The sequence below is a fragment of the Colletotrichum lupini genome, chromosome 6 (assembly GCF_023278565.1).
Source record: "Colletotrichum lupini chromosome 6, complete sequence".
In the NCBI taxonomy this organism is placed as follows: Eukaryota; Fungi; Ascomycota; class Sordariomycetes; order Glomerellales; family Glomerellaceae; genus Colletotrichum; species Colletotrichum lupini.
The window spans coordinates 5,396,090-5,418,813 of NC_064679.1; the positions used below are offsets into that span (position 1 = coordinate 5,396,090).

The 22,724-nt window shown below is 42.5% G+C and overlaps 7 protein-coding genes across 7 annotated transcripts; 2 read left to right on the forward strand and 5 right to left on the reverse strand.

Annotated features, from left to right (window-relative positions):
- On the reverse strand, positions 1–231 carry CLUP02_13042 (uncharacterized protein; the record flags this gene model as incomplete). The annotated part of the gene is made up of 1 exon (XM_049292000.1): positions 1–231. A coding segment is annotated over one exon (231 nt), but the record flags the coding sequence as incomplete, so codon positions are not given.
- Positions 232–4,061: 3,830 nt separating this feature from the next.
- CLUP02_13043 (multidrug resistance protein 3) lies at positions 4,062–7,109 on the reverse strand (the record flags this gene model as incomplete). The annotated part of the gene is made up of 2 exons (XM_049292001.1): positions 4,062–6,316; positions 6,374–7,109. 2 exons carry the CDS (start codon positions 7,107–7,109, stop codon positions 4,062–4,064), a joined length of 2,991 nt encoding a protein of 996 aa, XP_049149147.1.
- A 2,061-nt stretch (positions 7,110–9,170) lies between these two features.
- CLUP02_13044 (trichodiene oxygenase) lies at positions 9,171–11,118 on the forward strand (the record flags this gene model as incomplete). The annotated part of the gene is made up of 4 exons (XM_049292002.1): positions 9,171–10,454; positions 10,526–10,636; positions 10,695–10,861; positions 10,926–11,118. The coding sequence occupies 4 exons, from the start codon at positions 9,171–9,173 to the stop codon at positions 11,116–11,118; spliced, it is 1,755 nt and encodes a 584-aa protein (XP_049149148.1).
- Positions 11,119–11,740: 622 nt separating this feature from the next.
- Positions 11,741–13,194, reverse strand: CLUP02_13045 (trichodiene synthase; the record flags this gene model as incomplete). Its single annotated transcript, XM_049292003.1, has 2 exons — positions 11,741–12,231; positions 12,429–13,194. 2 exons carry the CDS (start codon positions 13,192–13,194, stop codon positions 11,741–11,743), a joined length of 1,257 nt encoding a protein of 418 aa, XP_049149149.1.
- Positions 13,195–15,919: 2,725 nt separating this feature from the next.
- Positions 15,920–17,722, reverse strand: CLUP02_13046 (p450 monooxygenase; the record flags this gene model as incomplete). Its single annotated transcript, XM_049292004.1, has 4 exons — positions 15,920–16,338; positions 16,407–17,009; positions 17,069–17,240; positions 17,477–17,722. The coding sequence occupies 4 exons, from the start codon at positions 17,720–17,722 to the stop codon at positions 15,920–15,922; spliced, it is 1,440 nt and encodes a 479-aa protein (XP_049149150.1).
- A 1,363-nt stretch (positions 17,723–19,085) lies between these two features.
- Positions 19,086–19,577, forward strand: CLUP02_13047 (uncharacterized protein; the record flags this gene model as incomplete). The annotated part of the gene is made up of 1 exon (XM_049292005.1): positions 19,086–19,577. One exon carries the CDS (start codon positions 19,086–19,088, stop codon positions 19,575–19,577), a length of 492 nt encoding a protein of 163 aa, XP_049149151.1.
- A 564-nt stretch (positions 19,578–20,141) lies between these two features.
- On the reverse strand, positions 20,142–20,303 carry CLUP02_13048 (uncharacterized protein; the record flags this gene model as incomplete). Its single annotated transcript, XM_049292006.1, has 1 exon — positions 20,142–20,303. A coding segment is annotated over one exon (162 nt), but the record flags the coding sequence as incomplete, so codon positions are not given.
- Positions 20,304–22,724: the final 2,421 nt, after the last annotated feature.

A 22,724-nucleotide genomic window follows, 5' to 3' on the forward strand; every position in this document is an offset into this window, starting at 1 on the left:
TTATCGTTCGACTATTTCGAAGTACTTATCGCTAGAGATTTTATTCTTTATATTATTAAATATAATACTTAGTCGATCTATATTTTTTAAATATAAGAGAAATAGGGTATTAATAAATAAAATATAAAAAGTTATTATTCCGAAGTACGTTTTTATTTTTACTATACCTAGGGCGACGATTTCTTTACTTAGGCCGAAGCTAATCTTTATAATACCCGCTATTAACGTATTAAGTATTATTAGTGCGATTTTCTATAGTACTTAGAATTACCATTTTCTTCTTATTAATTATTATAATACCCTAGTATTTAGGATAATTTTATAAAAATTATTTAAGCTATACTTTTCGCTCGTATAAAATACTTATATAAGCTTAGTATTCGAGGGGTTTAAGTAATATAAAAAGGACCCCTCTAGCTACCCTTAGATTTACTTAGTATTATATTCCTTTTTTTTAAATATTAAAAAAAATAGCGTCTTCTCCTTAAGCGTTAAGAGAATAGGCTTTAGCCTTATTAAATTTACTTTTTTAGTTATTTTTATATTCATTATCTAAGGGACTTTCCCTTACTATTTATAAAAAAAAGCCTATTTATTAAGAGCTTTTATTACCCTCTATTTATTTAGCCTCGTATATCCTCTAGAGGCTAACGAAGTAAAAAAAAAGTAGTTAATATTATCGATTTTATTATAATTTAATTTATTAATATAGGAGGTAAGATCTTCTTTATTTTCTAAATCTCTTATAGGGGGCGGATATTTTAAGCCGCTATTTTAATTATTATTATTAAGTTCTATACCCCTAGATCTACCCTTATATATAATAAAAAATTAGTTAAACTAATAAGGGCTAGTTTTATTATTTATTACCCTCGACTTTTTATATTATTTATATAATTTAATACGCTCTTCTTTAGAATAGTTACTTAACTAATATTTTTTTTTTATAAATATAGTATTACTTTTCTTATTACCCTATTTACGAGTTAAATCTTAGCTTATTTAATAAATTTAGGCCTCTCTATTAGTAATTACTATACCTAGCCTCTTTTTTTCTTTTATTATACGTTTAATTAACTTAATATTATTAATAAGGGCCGTCGTATACTTAGAGGTAGGTTTAACGTAATATTTTTATTTTAATATTAAAACTAGATCTTAGCCTCGAGTAAAGCGTCTCGTAGTTTTTAAGTACTTAATATAGGGTTATTTTTACCTCTAGTATACGCTAAACTGCGGTATAGAAATATTCAACTTTTTACTCGTTAGTTCCCTTATTTAGCTAGGTTTTTACTAGCTTATTAATTCGATTAATAAGCTCTTTAAAGATCTTTATTTACAATTTACCCTCTATTATCCTAGCTATAAATATAAAAGAAATTACTTATAGTTTAGATAAAAGCTTTAGGTTCTTATTATAGGTCTCGAAGCGGCTTTGGATTGCGTTAATAATACTAAAAAAGTCGTTTTAATTAAAATTATATACTACTTCGTAATAATAATCAGAGGCTTTGCTTATAAATACGATATTAATTACTAAATAATATTAATATTCCTTAATCCCGACCTTTTTATAATAATTATAAAATATCGTTAGGGTTTTCTATAAGACCTTATACTTCCCCTTAGAACATAATTTCTTTTTTAAAAAGATCTTTTTAAAGTTTATAAATTACCTCGTATTTATTACTATATTTTTAGTATTTATATACGATCCCTACGTAGCTACGTACTATTAATAGCTTTAGGTCGTCTACCTCCTTTTTTATTAACTAATTAATACCGAATTTCGTATTAATGGCGGCAACGAGTTATAAATCGAAATAGGTAGAATCGTTAATTATTATACTTTTAGTATTATATTTTATTTTTATATATTTTTTTATAATAATAGATTACCGTTAGTAATTATAAGGAGGAAATTTACGTCGTTTACCCTTTTTTTAAATTTATTAAAGCGATTATATACCCTATTAACTTATACTTAGTTCTATAATACGAATTCCTTTTTTATAATCGTTACTACTAGGATTTTATACGGTTTTCGTAATTATAATTACGCTAGTAATACCCCTTATTTATAAAGGAATTTATTAATTACTTTTATAATTCCTAAGCTTGCGCTTACGAACTATTTATTTAGTTAGTAGTTAAGGTCGTTTACGATTTTATAAAATAGGGGTTACCCCTATAGCCCCTTTTTTTTATATACCTTAGTTAAATAGATTAATATTATATTAATTTATTTACTATTAAATTAATCTACGATTTTATATATTTACGTCCCTTAATAGTCTAGGTTAATATTTATTTATTTATAAGAGATTAGGATTTTATTTTAAATCGGGTTTCGTTCTCTCTTTTTTTACCCTAACTCGCTAAGGGTCGTACTTTAGCTTATACCCGTATTAGTAGTTATTAGCGTATTTAACCTTAATAAGGATATATTTAATCTACGCACTAGCCGTAATAAATCTATACTTTTACTACTTAACGAATTTATTAGGGTCTAGGAGATTCCCGCTTCTTCTTACTATTTTATTACTACTCTTATTTTTACTATTTTTAATAATTATTACTACCTTTTTAAATTACTAGTTATTATACTTATTAAGATCCTTTTTTTTATTTAATTTAAAAAGGTAGGTTTTAATAGGTCCTTTTTTCAATAATAGTAGTAAACGTTTATATTACTATAAGAAAATATAATAATTAATCTTAGGATCTTTATTAGTTATTAATTTTTATTATTTTATATATTTCTAACTTCCTAAGCCTCGTACTCTTTATAATCTCTAAATAGCCTCTTTCCTTAACTTATTTTTTTTAAAGTAGTATTTTATAGGAATAGTTAAAAATAAACGCCGGGTAGTTTATAAAAGAGCTAAATAGGCTATTAAGTATAGTTAATAAAGTTAAGCTCTCTTTTTTATAAAACTATAAGCTTTAAAGACTTATTAAACTTTATTATTCGTACTTAATAAGGCTAAATACTTTAGAAATCTTTTTTCTTATGGCTTCTTAGTACCCTATTTTATACTTTTTAAGTAGTTTTTTTTATAATTTAATTACGGTTAAGTAATTATCGCTTTTTAGCGATCCCTTTTATTACTTAATTAACTTTTTAAACTTAGTAATTATATACTAAGAGCTAATATAAAAAAAGCTTTTTAGTAGCCCTCTAAAGGATTCTTTTTTTTTCCCCTTAGAGCCGTATTTTCTTAGCTTTTTTTTAAGCTAATAATAATTATAATAAGAGGTTATAAAATTATTCTAGGGTAGCCGCCTTTTTTTTAAGTTAATTTCTAATATTTATAATACTCTTAACTTAATATTATTAAGACTTATAAATCCCCTCTTCTCTTATTAAACCGTCCCTTATATTATATTCTTAAATAATACTTAGAGAGTAGTTAAGGGAGCTATAAGGAGGTCGTTTAGATTATAAGCTTAAAGTTATATTTATAAAATCTTAATAATAATAGACTTTTCTATATATTATAAATCTCTTAGCTTAATAACTCTTATATAAGTTTTTATTATACTAATTAAAAATATTTACGTTTAAAAATCCTTTTTCTTAATTATATAGTACTCTTTTATATTATATTATTAAGCTTACTCGTTATATTAATTGATTAAATAAGTAGTTACTATATAGGTATTTCTTTTTACTAATTTAACTAATTAATTTCTAATCGTAAGCCGGCTATAAAAAAGTTATTTAATAAAAAAGCTATTTAAAGCGATAGTAAAAATCTAGTTACTTAAGCGGTTTTATTAATTAACGTAGTTTAACGTAGTAAACGTTAACCTTTCGTAAGTAATAAAGGGCTATAATTACTTAATTTCGTGCAGTATTTAAAAATTACCTCCTTTTTTATTTACTTTTATAAGGTTAATTAGTATAAATTTTTTATTTTATATAGTATTAAGAAGTCGTCTCTTTTATATAACGAGATACCTTACTAATTTATAATAGTAAAATTTAATTACTAATTAGTATTAGTATCCTTATTATAGGGTAGTTAGTTCGAACTGTGGGTTAATAAAGAGATTAATTAAACTATATAAATATCTGCGTAGTAGTTGTAAAAAGGAGGTTCTAACTGTAGGTTGGGCTGGCTATGATAATCGGAAATAGGGCCCCTAATTAGCCCCTGCGCAGTCGGCTGTATGCCGCGGTCGAATTGGACTTCCAATCCGACAAGAACCTTGTCTTCCAATGTCAAGCTAGAGACGGTACGAATGGCGCCGACAGCCTCGGATGCAAAACGAGCGCTTTCCAGGTACGTCTGGGTCAGGCGGTCCTCGTTGGCCATTTCGAGTCGCAGGCGGAAGAAACCGGCACCGAAAAGTGTCGGCATGCCGCCTGCAATGACGACCAGACCCAGACGCCATCCCATGGCGACTGCCAGAACAAAACACGAGACTATGTCAACAAATATGACGATAATAAGAGCGAGGTTGGTGGACAGCAAGTTTTGAAGCCGCTGAGGATGCAGGGAGAGTCGGCTAGTCATCTCGGACGCACCGTGGCCCGCGGTGTCAAAGAAAGAAACATCCTGCCGCAACATTGCGTCGAAATATCCCCGGCGGTAGAAGCGCGTGGTGTGGAACGATGCTATAGTCCAGAAGAACCCGACGCCAAGGTAGCACACAAAGACACCTAGGCTGAAAACGAAGTACATCAATGCCCAAAAGTTACCGCGCTCTACCAAGTAGTTGCCGGGAAGAAGCTGCAAAGTCGGGAGACTGGATCCGAAAAGGACTGCCTGCGCGGGGAATAGGCCACCACCAGCTGCCGAGGATAGGATGCCAAAGAGCCAGACTGGCCAGATGTGCCAGTGCTCCTTCCAGATGATAATTTTGAGGCACTCCGCGATGGAAAGCTTGCGAGAAACATCTGCGTCTTCGTCCTTGGTTTCGTGTTCAATCTCGACTGGTTCTGCGGCAGAATAAGATTGCCTGCTTGCAGACTTCGACAAGACCACCGGTTTGTCATCTGCACTGTCGACTGAGCTATCTTCCCGGTATGGAACTTCCGAGGGCTCGTATGTCTCTATACCCGCTTGTGCAGCTGCCGCCTCGCCTGTATGGAGTGTCTGAGCATTGACAAGCTCGTGGTACGCCCCCCTTAGATCAAGTAGCTGCTGATGGGTACCCTGCTCAACAACCTCGCCCCGGCTCAGTACAACGATCTTGTCGGCCTTCTGGACCGTTGAAAGTTTGTGCGCAATCATGATTGTAGCCCGCTGCTTAGAGACATTGTCAAGAGAAGCTTGTACTTTTCTCTCTGCCGTAGGATCCAGGGCTGATGTAGCTTCGTCGAGCAGGAGGATCTGCGGGTTGGAGATGACACTCCGGGCAATGGCAATACGCTGCTTTTGCCCTCCACTCAACAAAGCGCCGCGTTCTCCAACCTTGGTGTCATACTTTTGCGGCAGCTCCTGAATAAACTCGTCCGCAAACGCCTGGATGCACGCTTGTCGGACAAGTTCTCTCTTCTCGGGCTCGGGGAGATCGTTCTTGGGAGTTCCGTATAGTCCATGGACTACATTGTTGTAGATCGTGTCGCTGAAAAGGACTGGTTCTTGCTGAACAAGGCCGATCCTCCCACGCAACCATCGAAGGTCAAGGTCAGCAATGTCATGGCCGTCCAAGTGGATAGATCCGCTAGTTGGGTTGAACCACCGTTCGACCAGTGCAACAATCGTACTCTTTCCAGAACCAGACGCACCCACCAATGCCGTGACCTTTCCAGCCTCAAAGATTAGGCTGGCGTCACGCAAGACTTGAACAGAGGGCCTTGACGGATAGGCAAAGCTGATGTTGCGTAGCTCGACCAGGCCTTCACACTTGTCAGGCCGCTCACCGGTGTCGGCCAAGGGATCGATCTCGGACTTGTGATCAACCACCTCAAACATGCCCTGAGCGGCAGCTGAAGCCTTGGCAAAGTCACCGAACCCTGGGGCCACGTTGGAGGCAGCGTTTGTACCCAAAAGGACCGCGAGCAGCACTGAGATGATTTGCCCACCGCCCCCGATCTCGCCGCTGTTGAGCAGCTTTACACCATAGAACCAGGCAAGGGAGTACGCACAGTAGATCGTGAAGAACTCCACACTCCACTGGACGCCGATGACGGGACCCTTGCGGAAGCCAAGCTTCTGCGCCCCTGCCAGGTAGTCGTCGTACTTGCGGCTCAGCTTCGCACTGGCATTGTAAGCCGTCACGATGCGGGTTGAACCCAGAGCCTCCTCAACCAGGCCACCGGCGCGGTTATATATCTCTAGGATCTTTGCCTCAATCTTGGCGTCTGATGGTGAATTCTGATTAGCGCTGAGCAATCAATGCAGGAGGACAGCACACTTACCGAGGCCAAAAGTGATTTTGAACCCGATGAAGAGAATGGGCAGCGAAGTAGCCGTGACAAGGGTAAGCTTCCACTGCCGCGTGAAGGCTACTACAAAAGCGGCAACGAACATGGACATGTTCTGGATTAGGCTGCCGACCTTCTCGGTGCTGCCGTTTTCCACCATGTCAGCGCTGTTTGAGATGGTGGACGCGACGGTGCCAGGCGCACAGGAGTCGATGAAGGAAACATCCTGTCGGATCATCGACCGGATGAAGTCGACGCGAAACGCCCTAGTCACACGAATGCCCACAAGACCGAAGCACGTGGAGTGCACGTAGACGAGAAAGAAGCGGCCGATGAAGAGATAGAGCAGCCAAAGGGCGTTCTTGGACATGTTGCGGTAGAGGTCCTGTCCCGAAATACTGCCATTTTCATAATCATTGAACTGATTCACAGAGGAGCCAAACACCACTGTCATCAGTGGAGGTAGGATACCGGAGGCGATAGCAGCAATTAGGCCGATGAGCCGGAGGGCGTGATCCAGCGATGTAGAGTAAGACCAGTGCACGCGGAAGAAGAAGTGGAGCGACCCGGGCTTCTTCCCTTTACTGTCTTTTGCTTTGCCATCGTGAATTTGGTCCTTGTCGCTTATCCCGTTGTCGACTTGGCCTAGTTCGCTGTTTCTGGAGTTGACGGCGGTGTCTGTCTTGGCGAGCGTGGCAGGGGGGGCCGACTTGTCTTCGAGGTCTGCCATCTAGGACGTTGACGTTCGCGCAAGTGCTTGCGACCGTTCTCGCCAAGATTTCCTGTGAACAAGATAGAGGACTTTTGCCGAATAAGGTTGGTCGGTAGAAGCCCAGTTGTTAGAAAAGAAATCCAACCACGGCCGTAGAGAAAACAGGTGGGAAAGGGAGTTGCGTGACGCCTATCGGAAAAGGGTTTTGTGGACAACTGAAAGGCGCCCAGACAGCCTAGATAAGAAGAGTTGGACGAAATGCATCACTGTAGCATGTGTAACGGCACAGTATCTTCGCTTACGATACATAAAGATGATTCATGTTCATACAGGAGACGACATCGCGAATGCGGAAGGTCATTTCGTATCCAGATGATGCAAACTTGTGGGTCTTTTGCAGCATGTAGGGGTCCTGGAGTCTAGATCAAGTCCAATCTTTGAGCATCACGTTTTATTAGCTCGGTAAAGGCTTGATCTACGGTTGGTGCTTATCTTGTTGGTTGTGTACTTGGCCCGTTGTCCGCACTGTGTTCGCCATAAACGGTGGTTCACTGTAACAGACACTCCGGGGTTGGAATATAATGTGTGTATGGGAGCTGACTTGGGACACGTGTACTCCGTATTCGTAGTCTAGACTCTAGAGTCTAGAACGCCGGGGGGTTGTCCATTGTGGGTCGTCCCGTAGGTATCGTCTGCCAGGACAGGGGAAGGGCAGCAAGGGGGAGAGGTGCCGCGGTGCCGCGGTGAGAATTACATGTAGACACACCCTCACATACTATACCGGTTAGGACCGTATTGTTAGCCTATACAGGGCTAGCGACAGCTCAAAGATGCACATGTACGGCGGGCCTAGATTCGATTGCTCGATTACAAGATGTGTGTGAAACCCTACAGGCTTACAATATGAGGGGGCGTACAGCTATCTGTCCCTCGACAGGCGACATCGCAGTGTTCCAGCCATCGGTAAGGTATGTCGGTGTTGTGACCGCAGTTACAATGCATGAAGGAACCTTTGTATGCAGGGACCGTTATTTCCACGCGGGAGGGGGTGAATCCTCTTAGCCGCGACATGGTATGCAGGGACTTCCGACACGGGCAGGCATCTCACTTTCCGAGTATCTACATCAGCCATGCCTGATTCTGCTCCCACAAGTATCACTACCGGACAGATACTTCAGATGTAGGCAAGCAAGAAAGCCTATTTTCAGGCCCAGATCCCGTCCGCTTCATTGATATGCTTCGGAAATAGCCTGGACCTAAAGACAGATGGAGATACAGCGGCTAAAGCCTCGCGATGCAAGGATGAGGTCGCATGCTCTTCTACACGTGTACATGTGCGGAAAGTTGTATGCAGGGTCTACGGTTTCGGCCCAAAAGCTCACTTCCCCGGCTTACACGCATCGAGAAGGATGGTGGGCAAGATATCATAGGCGCAAGGCATCTGGAAGCGCGGCCTCTAAGCCATCCTGTTGCAAACGAGGAAGCGGACATTGTGAGATGGCGGGCGGAATCGGGTTTTCACGGATCTTGTAACGTAAATGGTTGTTCCTCCAATCATTTCCTCTCCTGTCTGGCAAGCTTTCGGGAAAACGGCCTTTCGCGTGAATGCCTTCAGACCCATTATCGGAGGCAGACAAAAATAATGGTAACGCCATGCTAAGTTATCCAATGAGAAGAACAGGATACGTGGAGAAGGATGAAGCCAAGCTTCACCCCGGAACATGATTTAACAGATGGAAGAGAGGGGTAAGCCTCGGTATTGCAGTATGCTCGGAAACGAAGTCCTACGCTAGATGAGAGTGACTGGGTGCCGAGCAACAGGTGTACTGGGGGATCGTGTGATGGGAAACAGCAAGCCGGGAATGACAACGAACACTGTGAAGCGTGGTCATTCGAACCTGATTGGCGAGCATAGTGGTAGGTTTACGGGGTTTACCTCGACGCCGAGATTTGGCTCATATGTAGCTAAGTGCCTAGCAATAAAACCAGTCGTTGGCCCTGAAGAATTGGTTTCTTTCATGAATTCTTTCTTTCTTATGTTCATACAGAAATTTCTTTTGACCCACTGCCTTCCTCGAAATGTCCAACATAGAGGTTTTGATCAACACTCTGGCCACTGATGCTGCTGTCATCGAGGAGCCTAACGGCACAGTTTCCTCGGTGGCAGGCATCTTCCCAAAGGCAGATTTTCTTTGGTCATTGATCAATTTAGGCGAGACTAATTGTGGCGACTTGGCTCGTCGCCTGTTTTTTATTTGGACAGGCTACGTTGTTGTACGATGTATTTACAACCTCTACTTCCATCCTCTTTCTAAGATCCCCGGTCCATGGCTAGCTGCTATGACGCCGCTCTGCGACTTTTGGTACGATGCCGTAAAGAACGGCAACTACCTTTGGGAGATCCAGAAGATGCATGAGAAATACGGTAAGACCGATCCATTTCACTACTCTTACCAGCAGACGTCATCGGGCGGTCTCTTGCACAGATTGCTGATTGTTATTGATATAGGCCCAATTGTTCGCATCAACCCCAACGAAGTTCACATTGATGACCCAGAATACTATCAAAACGTTTATGTCGGCGGCACTCATCGCATCAACAAGGACTCGTCTACCGTAGCCGGTTTTGGTGTCCCTGTATCCGTAGCAGCCACCGTGAACCACGCCCAGCACCGTTCACGCCGCGGCTATATGAACCCCTACTTCGCAAAGCGGTCCATCGTTTCTATGGAGCCCCAGATTCATGAACGTATCACGGCCATGCTCAACCGCCTCGATGGTGCTCGCAAGGACGGCACCAAAATCTCGCTGGACCTCGCGTTTTCCGCCATGACGGCAGACATTATCACCCAACGCTTCTTTGGCTACCACTACGACTACCTCAGCATCCCCAGCCTGGTTTCGCCCATTCGTGAGGCCTTCAAGGGTGTTTCGGAAATCTTTCACTGGACTCGCTTCGTGCCGTGGGCCATTAGATACCTCAAGAAGCTGCCCATCCCAGTTATCCGTCTCATTCTACCACCCGTCGCGGAACTCCTGGTTCTACAAGAAGACATTAAAATCAACATCAAGAACAAGCTCGCTAGCGAGAACAATAGTCCTCAGTCCAAGTCAATCATAATTGAGGCCCTCGGCGACTCGCACGTCCCTGCACAGGAACGCACCATGGAGCGTCTTGTAGATGAAGGGCAGGTCATTATATTCGCTGGAACAGAGACATCATCAAGATCGCTTGCTGTGGGCATGTTTTACCTGCTCGCCAACAAATCTCTTGTCAACAGAGCCCTCGCTGAGCTCTCCAGAGTGGACCACATTCCCGACGAAGAGCTCACAATGAAGGATCTCGAGACACTGCCCTTCATGGTACATTTACTTCCCTGTTCACTGATGGCGCACGCAGCCGAAGAATTTCCGTCAACTAACCGAAGTCTTAGACTGGCATTGTGAAAGAAGCTATCCGCCTCTCTTACGGACCCATCACCCGTCTTCCAAGGGTCTTCACCCACGAGACGCTACAGTACAAGGACCATGCCATTCCTCCTGGTGTAAGTGCTTATATTACCTTTCTGGGCTTGCGAGCACATTTTCTAAGATGAATTACAGACGCCTGTAAGTCAGTCGACGTATTTTGTGCACACTAATCCCAAGTGCTTCGTGGACCCCTTCACCTTCAACCCAGACCGCTGGGTAGAGGCAGCCAAGGCAGGGTTTCCTCTGGAGAGGTACCTCACGAGTTTCACCAAGGGGTCCCGTCAGTGCCTCGGCATCGGGTTAGTAAAAGCATCCATTAATCCTGTCTTCCGTCGCATAATTCTAATGACCACCGATATCCAGCTTAGCTCACGCCGAGCTATATCTGACATTTACCCGCGTTCTTCGTAACTTCGATATGGATTTGGTGAACACTTCGATTGCAGACGTTCAGGTCCATAACGTCTTGATCATTGGGCAACCCAAGCTCGAGAAGGATAAGGGCGAAGGACAGGGTGAAGTCGAGGTGATGGTTACACGCAAGCTAAGGCCCTAAGATAATGTTGGTTCCGCGGAGGTGTGGATGTCTGATCTTTCCAAACGATGTTTGGGACACTCCCTGAGGACCAGGAAAACTGGCAGAAGCTCTGATATGACAACGCAGAAACTGTACAGCGTTTTTGATTTTTTAGATTGCTGTCTCAATTTAGTTGTCCCGGTCGCTTTCTTTCGTCGATATTGTTTCCTCGTGCTCCTAGGCTTGCAAAGTAGGTTCGAGGTGGATTGAACTTCCAATAAGTTGTAATTTGATGATATATTGCTGAACATGACTCGCCGTCAGAGTATTTGACCGAATGAATAATAGTAAATTGAGCTTAAACTGCAATAAAGAGGGAAAACCAAACTTGTGGTGATACTCCAAGCATAGAGTCCCCAAAAGCCGTACGCGAGTAGCTTAAACTTACACAAGACCACCAAGGAAATTTTCAGGGTCAACCTCTGTGAGAAAACAATACCATATATGTGACAGCTAATGAGACCCAAGTACATTCGCTCGGAATTTTGTCGCGAAACGGAAGTATGTTAATACGAAAGTTCAATTATCAAGACTCCGCCTATCCTAAATACAAAAATTTATAAAGCCCCAGATCAGGTAACCATGATCCCCATGGGAATGACTAATTATACTCCTGCGGCCAAAACTTCTTTGCCCACTTTGATACAGCACCCACAGTGTTGCTGGCATTGATAGACGTCTTCGGAACTAGTGGTGTCGCGACTTGGACTACCTCCTCAACGCTATGATCCTCAACAAGGTCAGCAACAGGAGGATAAGCCCACTCCTTGGGGTCAACAGCCCCAACGAGGTCACCGGCAGCCTGGTACCGACGGAACTCCTTCGCCGTGGCAGTATCACCGCCAGCAGCGCTAGTGACGAGTTCACGGAGACGGTAGCGAGGATCGCTCAGGTGCCAGGTGACATAGCCCTGGCAGAAAGTCTGGAGGGTGTCAGCGATGCTTGGATCCTTGTCGGCAAAGACCTCGACGATCTGCTCCGAGCAGCGGATTGTGTCGCGCGTGAGCTTGTTCAGCGCCTCGGCCAGCGTGATGCGGTCACACTTGGCGTAGTTGTTGACGAGTGACGTCTGGTCACGCGGCTCATCGAATTCTAGAGGGTTACAACTCATTTAGCGAGTGATCTTGGCAAACCGCTTGTGCCTTGGCGAGCACGCAGGCAACGAATCGGATCGCACGGGGAAGAAACAAGCTTATGGTTTAAGCTTCACGCTTCTACCCCGCCGACGATAATCGGCTCTGCATCAATGCCAAGCTTGCACTGGAGATGAGATAAGGTAATGAGCGTACCTTTGTAGAATGATAGTAGGTCGTTCACAAACACCATCCAGTTCTCCATTTGAGAGATGACAGACGTAATCTCAGTAAAGAGCACCTTTTCGTCAAACTGGGCTTTGGGAAAGATGGATGCCCCGACGCAGTGGCCGAGGCCGTTCATGCGACGCAGAAAGCCGGGGAAGTCGTATGAGCCCGGAAAGCCCTGGAAGTTATGTTGCTCAATCCAGCAACCCTGGAAAACTGTGGACCGTTTAGCTTCCTGCGCAGGAACATGAGAATTGTGGGCATTCCAAGGCTCCTTACAGTCGGTCGTGCTCCGGACCAGGTTTAAACCACAGTATGGACCGTAATGGCTAAGCACAGTTGGGAACTGCGCGTTCACCATCTGCCACCAAGGGTGCCGTTGAGGCTTCCCGGCAAGGAGATCCTGGTAGAATGACTGCATAGTTGCGTCGGGGTCATCTTGGCTGTCATCAAGCACTAGCATATAAGTGTAGTGGATGCTCAAATCTGCCATAACCTCGGGATCGACGCGCACCCAGGCATAGACTACCATAGCCACAATTGTCTGAAGAGATGCCTGGAGACGTCTTGGGCTGGCTTTGATTAGACGCTGCTGCGTCGGCTGGGCAAAGTGCTTCGCCGCCTTAGCGTAAGCGTAGTGTAGGTTACGGACCCTCTCCTGGTGTGTGTAATTGGTGTCGTTATAGTTGACAATGCTCAGAAAGCTCACGACAGCATCAAGATAACAGTCTGTGGGAAAGCTTACGGTGTCCATGATGTTTGCTGCTGCCTCCGTTTTGTGACAAAATGGGAAATGACTCAATGGGGGGGAATGGATGAAGAGAGGCTAAAGCTTCAAGACAACTTGGAACATGAGGAAATGAGAAGACTTAAAGGGCAAATATGGCATCGAGAAGTTGCCTATTTGGCTTGCAGTCAGATGAGATGCTACTGTTACTCTTCACAATCTCGCACGTCTGGTATTGCCTGGCCCCGTGAAGAAAATGCCCAACACGTATCATGCAGCGCCAATATCTTTCTTACACCTGCATAACAACGTTTTCCTTCGCATAAAGCTGAAGTACGCAAACAGGAAAGGTCCATAAGGATTTCGCCGTGTTGAAGCTGATTGTTCTGCCCCCTCACGGGTTCTAGGCCGTGTCTTTAGCTACAAGGGGGTCAGACTTTGTCGTATTTGGTCAAGTTTGACATCTGTACGTCTTAGATGGATGGCTAGACGACAACATCATCAGCTGGATTTGGAGGACATTGCGAGCGCGCGTGAAGAAAATACCCCGGTCAAATCACAAAAGGGCCCGACGAGATGGAGCGATACGTTGATGTACTAGTATGTACAGATACATCAAGTTACAACTGCGCGAAGAAGACGGCAAATCCTGCTAATTCTGCAAGGGTTTCGGATCTCATACACATGGCTACGTCTATTTCGGCCTAAAGGTCACTTCGTAAGCCTGCAAGCACCTCAATCACCGCTGTTGCGGTCTGTTTGCGGCACAAAACATGAGATACGATATGGGCTTGAGAAGCAAGACCTAGGCCAAGAGGCCTGGGGGCGAGACTCGTAAACTGCATCATGCTATCCATGTTTGCACTCGGGCTCATACTACGTGTCTAGTTAACGGGCAATCTGGGCCTACTTTCTCTTTCATTTGCCGCATATGAACATGCAGGAAACCACTTGGTGTTGTGGCCTCCCCCACACTAGGACACCGGAGAGTTACGCTGCATACAGGGGACTTATGTTGTAGACTCCTCGTGGACTTCTGCACCAGCTCCTTCAAGTCATCCTTCTGATTCAATGCAAATTTATCAGTACACACCGTAATCAAAGCGAAGAACACTTACAGGTGGACTCGCAGCCGGCGGAAGTCCACCGCATCAGCCGCAGAGATCCTCTAACGATCTAGCCGAGGCGGCAACTAGTATAGGCGCCGTGAGTTTCCGAACCCGCTGCTAGTGCATAACATTGAATTAGGGTTAGTAGGCGCAAGGCACTGTTTTCTGTGTGTGCAACATATCGGTGTCTAATACCGAGGAGTCTAGGTGAAATGGATACTCATGCAACGTAGCCCAGGAATCTGCCAATAAAATTGCCACAAAGCCGCTTCTGACCCAGCCGAATCTGATTGCACTGTATTGCGCCATATAATCGCTGGGAATAGTACGGCTTGGTTTACAGCCTTTGCGCTGACATCTTACAAGGGGATAATATGACAACAGGGGCGGTAGGGCTTTCTATTAAGGGCAACTCGTTGGTCAAGCTTTTGTGATCCGTTTTTTGCATATGCAACACATAAGTACCTACTCCGCACGGATTGTGTGCGGGGTGGGTGTGCGCATATGTGTGATTACCCCCTGCTACTGATTATGGATACTACGTGAGGTGGATCTTCAGGGACATTCCAAAACGGCAGGCCGTTTACGGGCGTCATTCTCTGTTGCCTTACTTGTCAGTGTGTTACTGAGTAGTGATAAGTAGGGGCGTGGACCGTACGTTTCCACCCATGTATCTCGGAGGCTCTGTTCGCAGATGGGGCTGGACCCTGATGCTCAGGGTCCTTTCCGTATGGGCCCGATAAGAGTCTGGGGTTGAAGACACTCAGGAAATAAGTGCGAAGCTTCAGGGTCCGTCCCACAACCAAAGTACTTTGAGGGCAATGGGAACAGAGACCCGGACCGGAAAACAGGATTCTAGACCTTGGGAGACCTAATCTGGGAGACCGAGTTGGACCGGAGTATGGGGCTTATTGCCATTCCCACAACACTGATTGGCCGTATCAGTGCGACCACCATGATGCGTATTGTTTTAGCCGACGGAATGCAACAGTGCTTGCCAAAAGTACTATAAGCGCAGGCCGTTTGTGAGCAATCCCGGCCAATGTTAACGGCTGTGCCACAACACAGCATCTCGTATCGTACTGAATTGTCGCGATTTCTTTGATTTTCCCCGTCGAACGTCCAGTAAACCATCGTCTGAATGTGCGAATGCCTTGCTTCTAACGCGTTATCCGATGGATTGAAAGGCTTAGTCAGAGATTCTCACAAACATTCGCGATTGAAACGTAAAATGGTACCCTTAGACATCGTAGCTCGTTCTCTACATATCAAAATGAAGAATACTCGTAGAAATGAAAGACAACACCAATAAATCCAGCGAATTTGGACATAGACATAGAGTAACGAACTGTGAAGATTTTGTGAAAGCTGATCGCTGTCCTCAAGTTCATCTTCTCTAAATGCGATGAAGTAGGGTACAATATTGGGTCAAAGTGTGCATGATTGTTCTTAACAACATGGATTCATTCTGAATTTCTGAGGTCATCCTATTATCCTGTCTAGTAAGGCTATTATTTGGCGTGAATCACCACCCGACTCACAGCTCATTTGCTTGAACCTGTTACATCATGACTACAATATGGTGGGATGTGAACTACATGCAAACGTAGAGCCTGTCGCACCGAGTGCAGCATGCAAATCATCTACAGCTCAATCTCCTCCTTGCGGCGGCGAATCACAATTCGTGCATTGTCGTTAGCCGACCAGTACAAAGCCTGGAACGTAGGATCCGTGGGAGCGCCCGGAGCCAGCTTGAAGTCGTACTTCAGAAGGATGTGGCTGAGGGCGATCTTGAGCTCGTTGGCGGCGAAGAAACGGCCCGGGCACGCATGCTTGCCCATGCCGAAGCCCAGGGCATCGGGTGTCGTCGACACGAATTGTGCCGTCTCGAGCCCTTGCTCCTCACGCATGCGCAGGAAGCGGTAGCCGTCAAACTTCTCTGGGTTGGGGTACTTGTCTGAATCCCAAGACTTCGAGGTGGATACCATGAGCTTAGTGCCTTTGGGGATCTTGGTACCGTCATGTAACTTTGTGTCCTTTAGCGCGATACGACGCATGACAGCTGTGGGGGACTATGTTAGTGCCTCAATTTTTGAAATTGGAGAAATGCCCATAGATATGTTCTCTTACCAATGGCTGCGGGCTTCATGCGCTGACTCTCTTTAAGCACACTGTCCATAAGACGCAGCTTGTAAAGGGTAGACTTGCTCCACTTGTTCTCGGACAAGACGGTAATGACCTCCTTGCGCATGTCCTCGACCAGCTGGGGGTCCTGGCAGAGATAAATCATGAGCGTGCTCAACGAGTCTGACCCCGAAAAGTTGGCGGCGATGGCCATCATAATCTGGGCAACGGTGGCGTCATAGGGACGGCCGTTGGCCGCGTCCTCCATCCACTGCATCGCATCGAGGTGGCGAACGGGTTCGAGACCCTTTTTCACCCGCTTCTCTTTCTCGCGGCGGCGATTTTGGAGGACCGGATCGACAATGTTGAAAGACATCTGTAGCTCTTGTCTGATGGCTCGGCACCGGGGCAGATACCAGTAGGCAAGCGGACGCAGGAACTTGGGCCATAAGCGTAGGTCTTGCGCGGCCTGCATTGAGTCCCTGGTGTAGTCGACCGTGACCTGAAGCCAGTCATCATTGCGACAGAGCTCTTCGCCGAGGAAGACTCGGGAAGACAGTTGGGAGACGATCTTGAAAGCGAGAATCTTGAGCGGGATCTCGTGCCATTCTGTCGTTGAACATCAGCATTTTCTCATCCTGATTGCATCACACATCAAGTCGACTAACCTGCTTTATTCGTAAAGTGCTTTTGCAGCGCATGGCTTGCCTCCTCGGAGAAGGGATTATTGAGTCTGGCAATATCCTGGATGAGGTTGATCTTGACAGCATCATGAAAGATTCTGTCACGGGTTTGTCCTTGGCGAAAAGGAGCAAAACCATCCAGACTGGTGTGCATGTCCTACATCAAAATAAGCTTTTTGTCACAGCATCAGTCTTGGCCACAGTTGCTCACCTCCTCCACGTGCTTGCCAAAGTCAAGCGCCTCGTCGTCCTTCATTCCACTGGCATAGTCGGCAGAGAGGAGAAGCTCAACGCCATTCTCAGTTTGCACACGGAACTTGTCGCCAACCTAGCAAAATCTGTAAGTTATACTGTGCGACCCTAGTTTTTCGTTAGTGGGGATTGATAGCTTACATTGAGAAGGGCATGATCAAGAATCTCCTTGGCATGGTTGCAGAACGTTTTTCGCTGCTCCTTGGCCGTCAACTGCCACCATTTCTTGCCGTTGACAAGAGGGAGACTGGATATGTCATTCTCGTCCTTTCGTGCGAAAATAGTGAGTCTTCCAAGGATTGCACTCAAGGCCAGTGCAATTACAACACCAAGACCCTCGGGCGAGAAAAACTGCTGCAGAGCAGCAAGGAGCGCGTCTTCTATCATGATGCTTCTTTGACTTCAAACGTGTAAAAAGATTATCTACAGAGACGGAGATCTCATAGAGGGCAAAGGTGGTTGGGAGATTGAAGTAAGGAAATGATTATGTTCTAGTTCGGGACCGAGTCACCTTGCGGTGAGCTTGCCATCCAGATTGATGAGTGAAATTACACGAGTGATCTTGCTATGCAATCGCGGTTTGCCAATCAAAGGCATTGACAAACGAGCTCACTATCATCGCCACTTCACATATCACGAACCTGAAGCTCTGTAGCCTGAATGCACTTGATGCACGGAGGAACTTTTGCTTCGAGGTCCCGGCCAGAGCTGCGCAATCTCACGACAGAATCTTACACCCCATGTGAGACGTGTTCCAGGCCACATCTCAAGTTCGCCCGAAATGGCTGCTTGCTTCAGATGTCGTGATAACACAAGATATCAGTCACTTTGGAGCCTCAGCAAACCCATGCTTTCCTGATCTTGCGGTTCAATTGTCGCTGCGGGACAAGAATTTCGTCCGATTTTCACGCCCGTATGGCGAAGGAATCAGGGATCAGGGTCAGGGGTTCAGGGCTGTAGGACCCTGCATGCGTAGTTGCATCCCAGTGGGTGTGTGATCGTAAGCTGCATGAAACCCCTGCCTTCGGAGATCTAGAACCTCATATTGACAGGTCTCTTATCTATTCTATGGAACCGAATCTCTGTTGCAGGTGGCAAGGTTAGAGATTCTAGACTGATTGTGCAATCCAGCGTCAGCTTCCTTCAGACCGGCATCTTTTTCCCCGAATGTATACAGTGCGGGTGCTCGAACCACGCCAGCCGTGAGTCTTGCGAGAACTGTCACCCCCCGTGTTGATCGTGTTTCTGTAGCCGGATCTGTCTCGACATCTAGGCAAACCTCGGAAGCTCGATGCCCTGGAGAGATGTCGCTTCGCCAGGCGAATATTGAGATGATGCTGACATGCGGGAGGGGTCAATCAAGCTGCATGATAGACATTGAGTTGCGATGGGCAGTGTTGAAGGAATCCTGGCCCCCAGATACGGTGCTCCCCAGCACCACAACGACGACGACGACGACGACGACGACGACGGGAAACTTTGGATACATAGTAGACACAGACTGCCATCCAGAAAAGACTTGGCTTCATCACAAACTATCTTCTCTTCTCAGCAACGTGCACCATCAACTGGATCTGTCCTTTAGCCTCCAACTCCTTCATTCGCTCTTTGCTACCAATACTTCGCAGTTCAGCTGCTATCAACCATCATCATGGGCGTAGAAACGGAACCTGTCTTGACACGCCCTTGGGCGTTGTCGCATAGCCAAGAACTTCAAGACACGCCAAGTTTATCCACGAAAGCCATCGAGATGACAGCGAATGCGGCATGTAGCGTTGAGGATTTCGACACAATCCTTGCATGGAATGGCGCAGAGCACTCTTCTCATGACGAGTGCCTCCATTGGCATTTCGAGAAGCAAGCTACCTCACAACCCAACACCCCAGCCATCCTAAGTACTCATCAGGCTTACACCTATGGGGAGTTGGAGGCTACGACTGCGCGCCTCGCCAAGCACCTCTCTCAAGAGTGTGGCGTAGGGCCAGAAGTCATTGTGCCAGTTTGCTTTCCCAAGTCGGCCTTCGCCATCGTTGCCATGCTCTCAATTCTTCGAGCCGGAGGTGCTTACACTGCACTCGACCCGGAATATCCTGATACTAGGATCCAGGAGATTGTGCAACAGACCCAAGCAACATTCGCTGTGGTATCTCCTGATTTGGTTGACCGTTTCGAGGGATTAGTGCAAAACGTGGTGCCCATCTCGCAGGACCACCTCCTTATTAGTATCCCTATTACAGGGTAGTTAGTTCGAACCGTGGGTTAACGAAGAGATTAATTAAACTATATAAATATCTACGTAATAGTTATAAAAAAGAGGTTCTAACTATAAGTTAGGCTAGCTATAATAATTAGAAATAAGGCCCCTAATTAGCCCCTATATAGTCGGCTATATGCCGCGGTTAAATTAGATTTTTAATTTAATACTAACTTTCTCTTTTTTTTATCGATTTAATTATTATAGTTAGAGGTATAGTTTAACCTCGGGTCCGTTTATTAAGTCGTCTCTTTTTCCCCCTTTTCTCTACTTTCTTTATATAACCTATCTCTCTATTTATATAGTAACTTTTCCGCTACTTATAAATTACTTTAATCCCTTATTTAATACTACTTTTATAAAAGTATTTACGAGGTTATTTTTATTATTAATTTAATAGATTTTAAGTATTTTACGCTTTTTATATAATTACCTAAGGGCTATAATATTAATTATAAGCCTCTTTTCTTTCGTCGTTCCTAATTTAATAAGGTATTTATATAACGAGTAAGAATCGGTATAAATAACTATTAAAATAAGTAAAAAGCTAAGTTAATTAATAATTTTCTTTAGCATTATTAAAATTACGTAAGAGAAGTTAACGCTATTAATTATATTATAAACCTCTAACGCTAATATACTTCTTATTACCCGCTTATTTTTAATTAATAAGTAGTAGATTATATTACTATATATAGTAAATTTACTCTTATTTATACTCTCGTTAGCTAGGATAATAATATATTTTAATTACGAAATAAAGTCGTTATTATTTATAAATAACTTATTAACGAAGACGTAGAGCTTACTAGTCGTAAGGTTAATTAAGTAATAAACGAGGCCTTAATTAAGATTCGTTTATTATTATTTAAGCCGCTTATTAAGTATTTTAATATTTTATTTAGTTAGATTTATAGCTTATACTACCTTAGCGTAGTTAAAAGTTACTTTAAGTTAATAAATACTTATAATATATACCCCTCGTATAAGCTTAGCCTTATACTACTTCTTAATATTAGTTACGTTTAGATTAATAAGGTTAATCTTTTTACCCTACCCCTTTTATTAAAAAACGACGGTTTCCCTTTTAATTATAAGAATCCCGCCGTTAAATACTAAGGGGGTATTTATCATAAAGACCTCTTTTAGCTTTATTATAAAGCCCGCTTTTTAAAGCTCCTTATCCTTTTTTTTTATAAAGTTAATATTAAATAAGCCTAATATATCGTCGGTCTATATTCCGATAATCCTAAATTAGTTTATTTCGTATTCTAAGATTAGTAAGTATAGGTTATATATAGAAGTAATTATTAATAGTTAATTAATATAAAAATCGTAATAAGTAGCTTATTAATAAGTACCCGATTTTACGAGCTTATATAGTAGTTTAAGTACTTTAATAATCGTGCTTTTTAAGTACTTACTAGCTATTTTTTTTAATAAATAGGCTAGGATTTTCCTTATAAGCCCTGTAGCTAATTAGGTATAGGCCTAGGTAATATTACGGCTCTAAATCTCATATCCCTTCTTCCGTAGTAATATTATTAATACTATTATTAATCGTTAACTATAGCGCTATATAATAAGCGATTATATAAGTAGCGTTACTTTTTTAATATTACCGTACCCCTAAATTACGTATTTAAACTTTTTATATAACTAGGGTATTCTTTTCCTTTTAATCTTACGAACTATTCATAATTTAAATATATAAAGGTTTATATACTTTTCTAAGTTATAGAGGATAAACTAATAGACCCCTCGGTTATAAAAAGTATCTACTTTAATAAGATCTAATCTTTTATACGGCTTTTTAGTAATTATAATTATGCTTTCCTCACGTAGTTTAACCGCTAGCTTAAAATCGGCTTTTTTTTTATTATATAAAAGGTATTAATTACTTTATTATTAATAATAAATTATTACATTAGGGCTTACCGTCGTATTTTTTTATAACGTCTCGCTAGTAATATTAATACCCTTTTAGTAATTTTCTCTTCCTTATTATTTATTAATACTACTACGACGATTTCGTTAAGGATAATTTCCTATACCTTTATTATAGGTTATATAGTTTCCCCTAGCTCTTCTTTTTTTTATAAGTTAAAAATTACCTCGTTAGGATTTATATAATACGGTCTAATTATTATAATTAATACTTTAAGTAGCTAGTTACGATCTTTTATAACTATATAAGAGCGCTCGTTAACGGAAATTAACTTATATAGCCTAGCTTATTTTTAGGTAATTTCGCGCTATATTTATATATCTAAATTTAGTAATATATCTAGATTACTCCTTATATTAGGCCTATTATACGTAGTAATTACTTTATTAACTTACCTTTTTATACTTACTTTGCGTAATACTTATATTATTTTTTTAATTACTTAGGCTCGTTAGCTTATATTTAGTAATAGTAGCGAGGCTAAGGTCGTTCTTAAATATGCTCTAAATACTAATAACGTTAATATAAGTCCGTTAGGCCCTATAATATCGTTATAGTATTTAAGTACTATTTAGAGGTATTTATTATTAATAAAATCCGGATTTTCCTCTTTAATAATTCTAAACGCCCTTTTTAACTACTAATATACCCTTTCTACTTTTCTAATACTATAGTATGCTTTAATAAGTATAACTTTTAGCTATATACTATAGGCCGTTATATTATTTCTAAGTTCTACTAATTTAAAACTAGTATTAGTATCGGTTTTAATACTATTTAGCGGTCCCTAGTATATATTAATTTAGCTTTTTTATAGAGCTACTTATACTATTGTTATTTATAAATCCTAGAGGAATTACCTTATTCAAGAGAATATAGCTATATTAATTATATATAGTACTAGCTAACTATTTAAATAGAAAATATTAATAACGATTGTTTAATTAAAGTTAAGCTTATTATATAATTTAAACTTAAATTTACGTGGGCTCTGTATATTTATTTAGTATTAGTAATATACTTTCGTTAATTACTCTAGCGCCCCTATTTCGATATTATTATTACTTAATTACTTTAAGAAGTTATATAGCCTCGTAACTAATAAGTACCTAAATTTTTAATATAGTTATCTCAGCTTACTTTCCGTTAAGTAATTAATTAACTTCGTATTATTAATAAGCTTTATA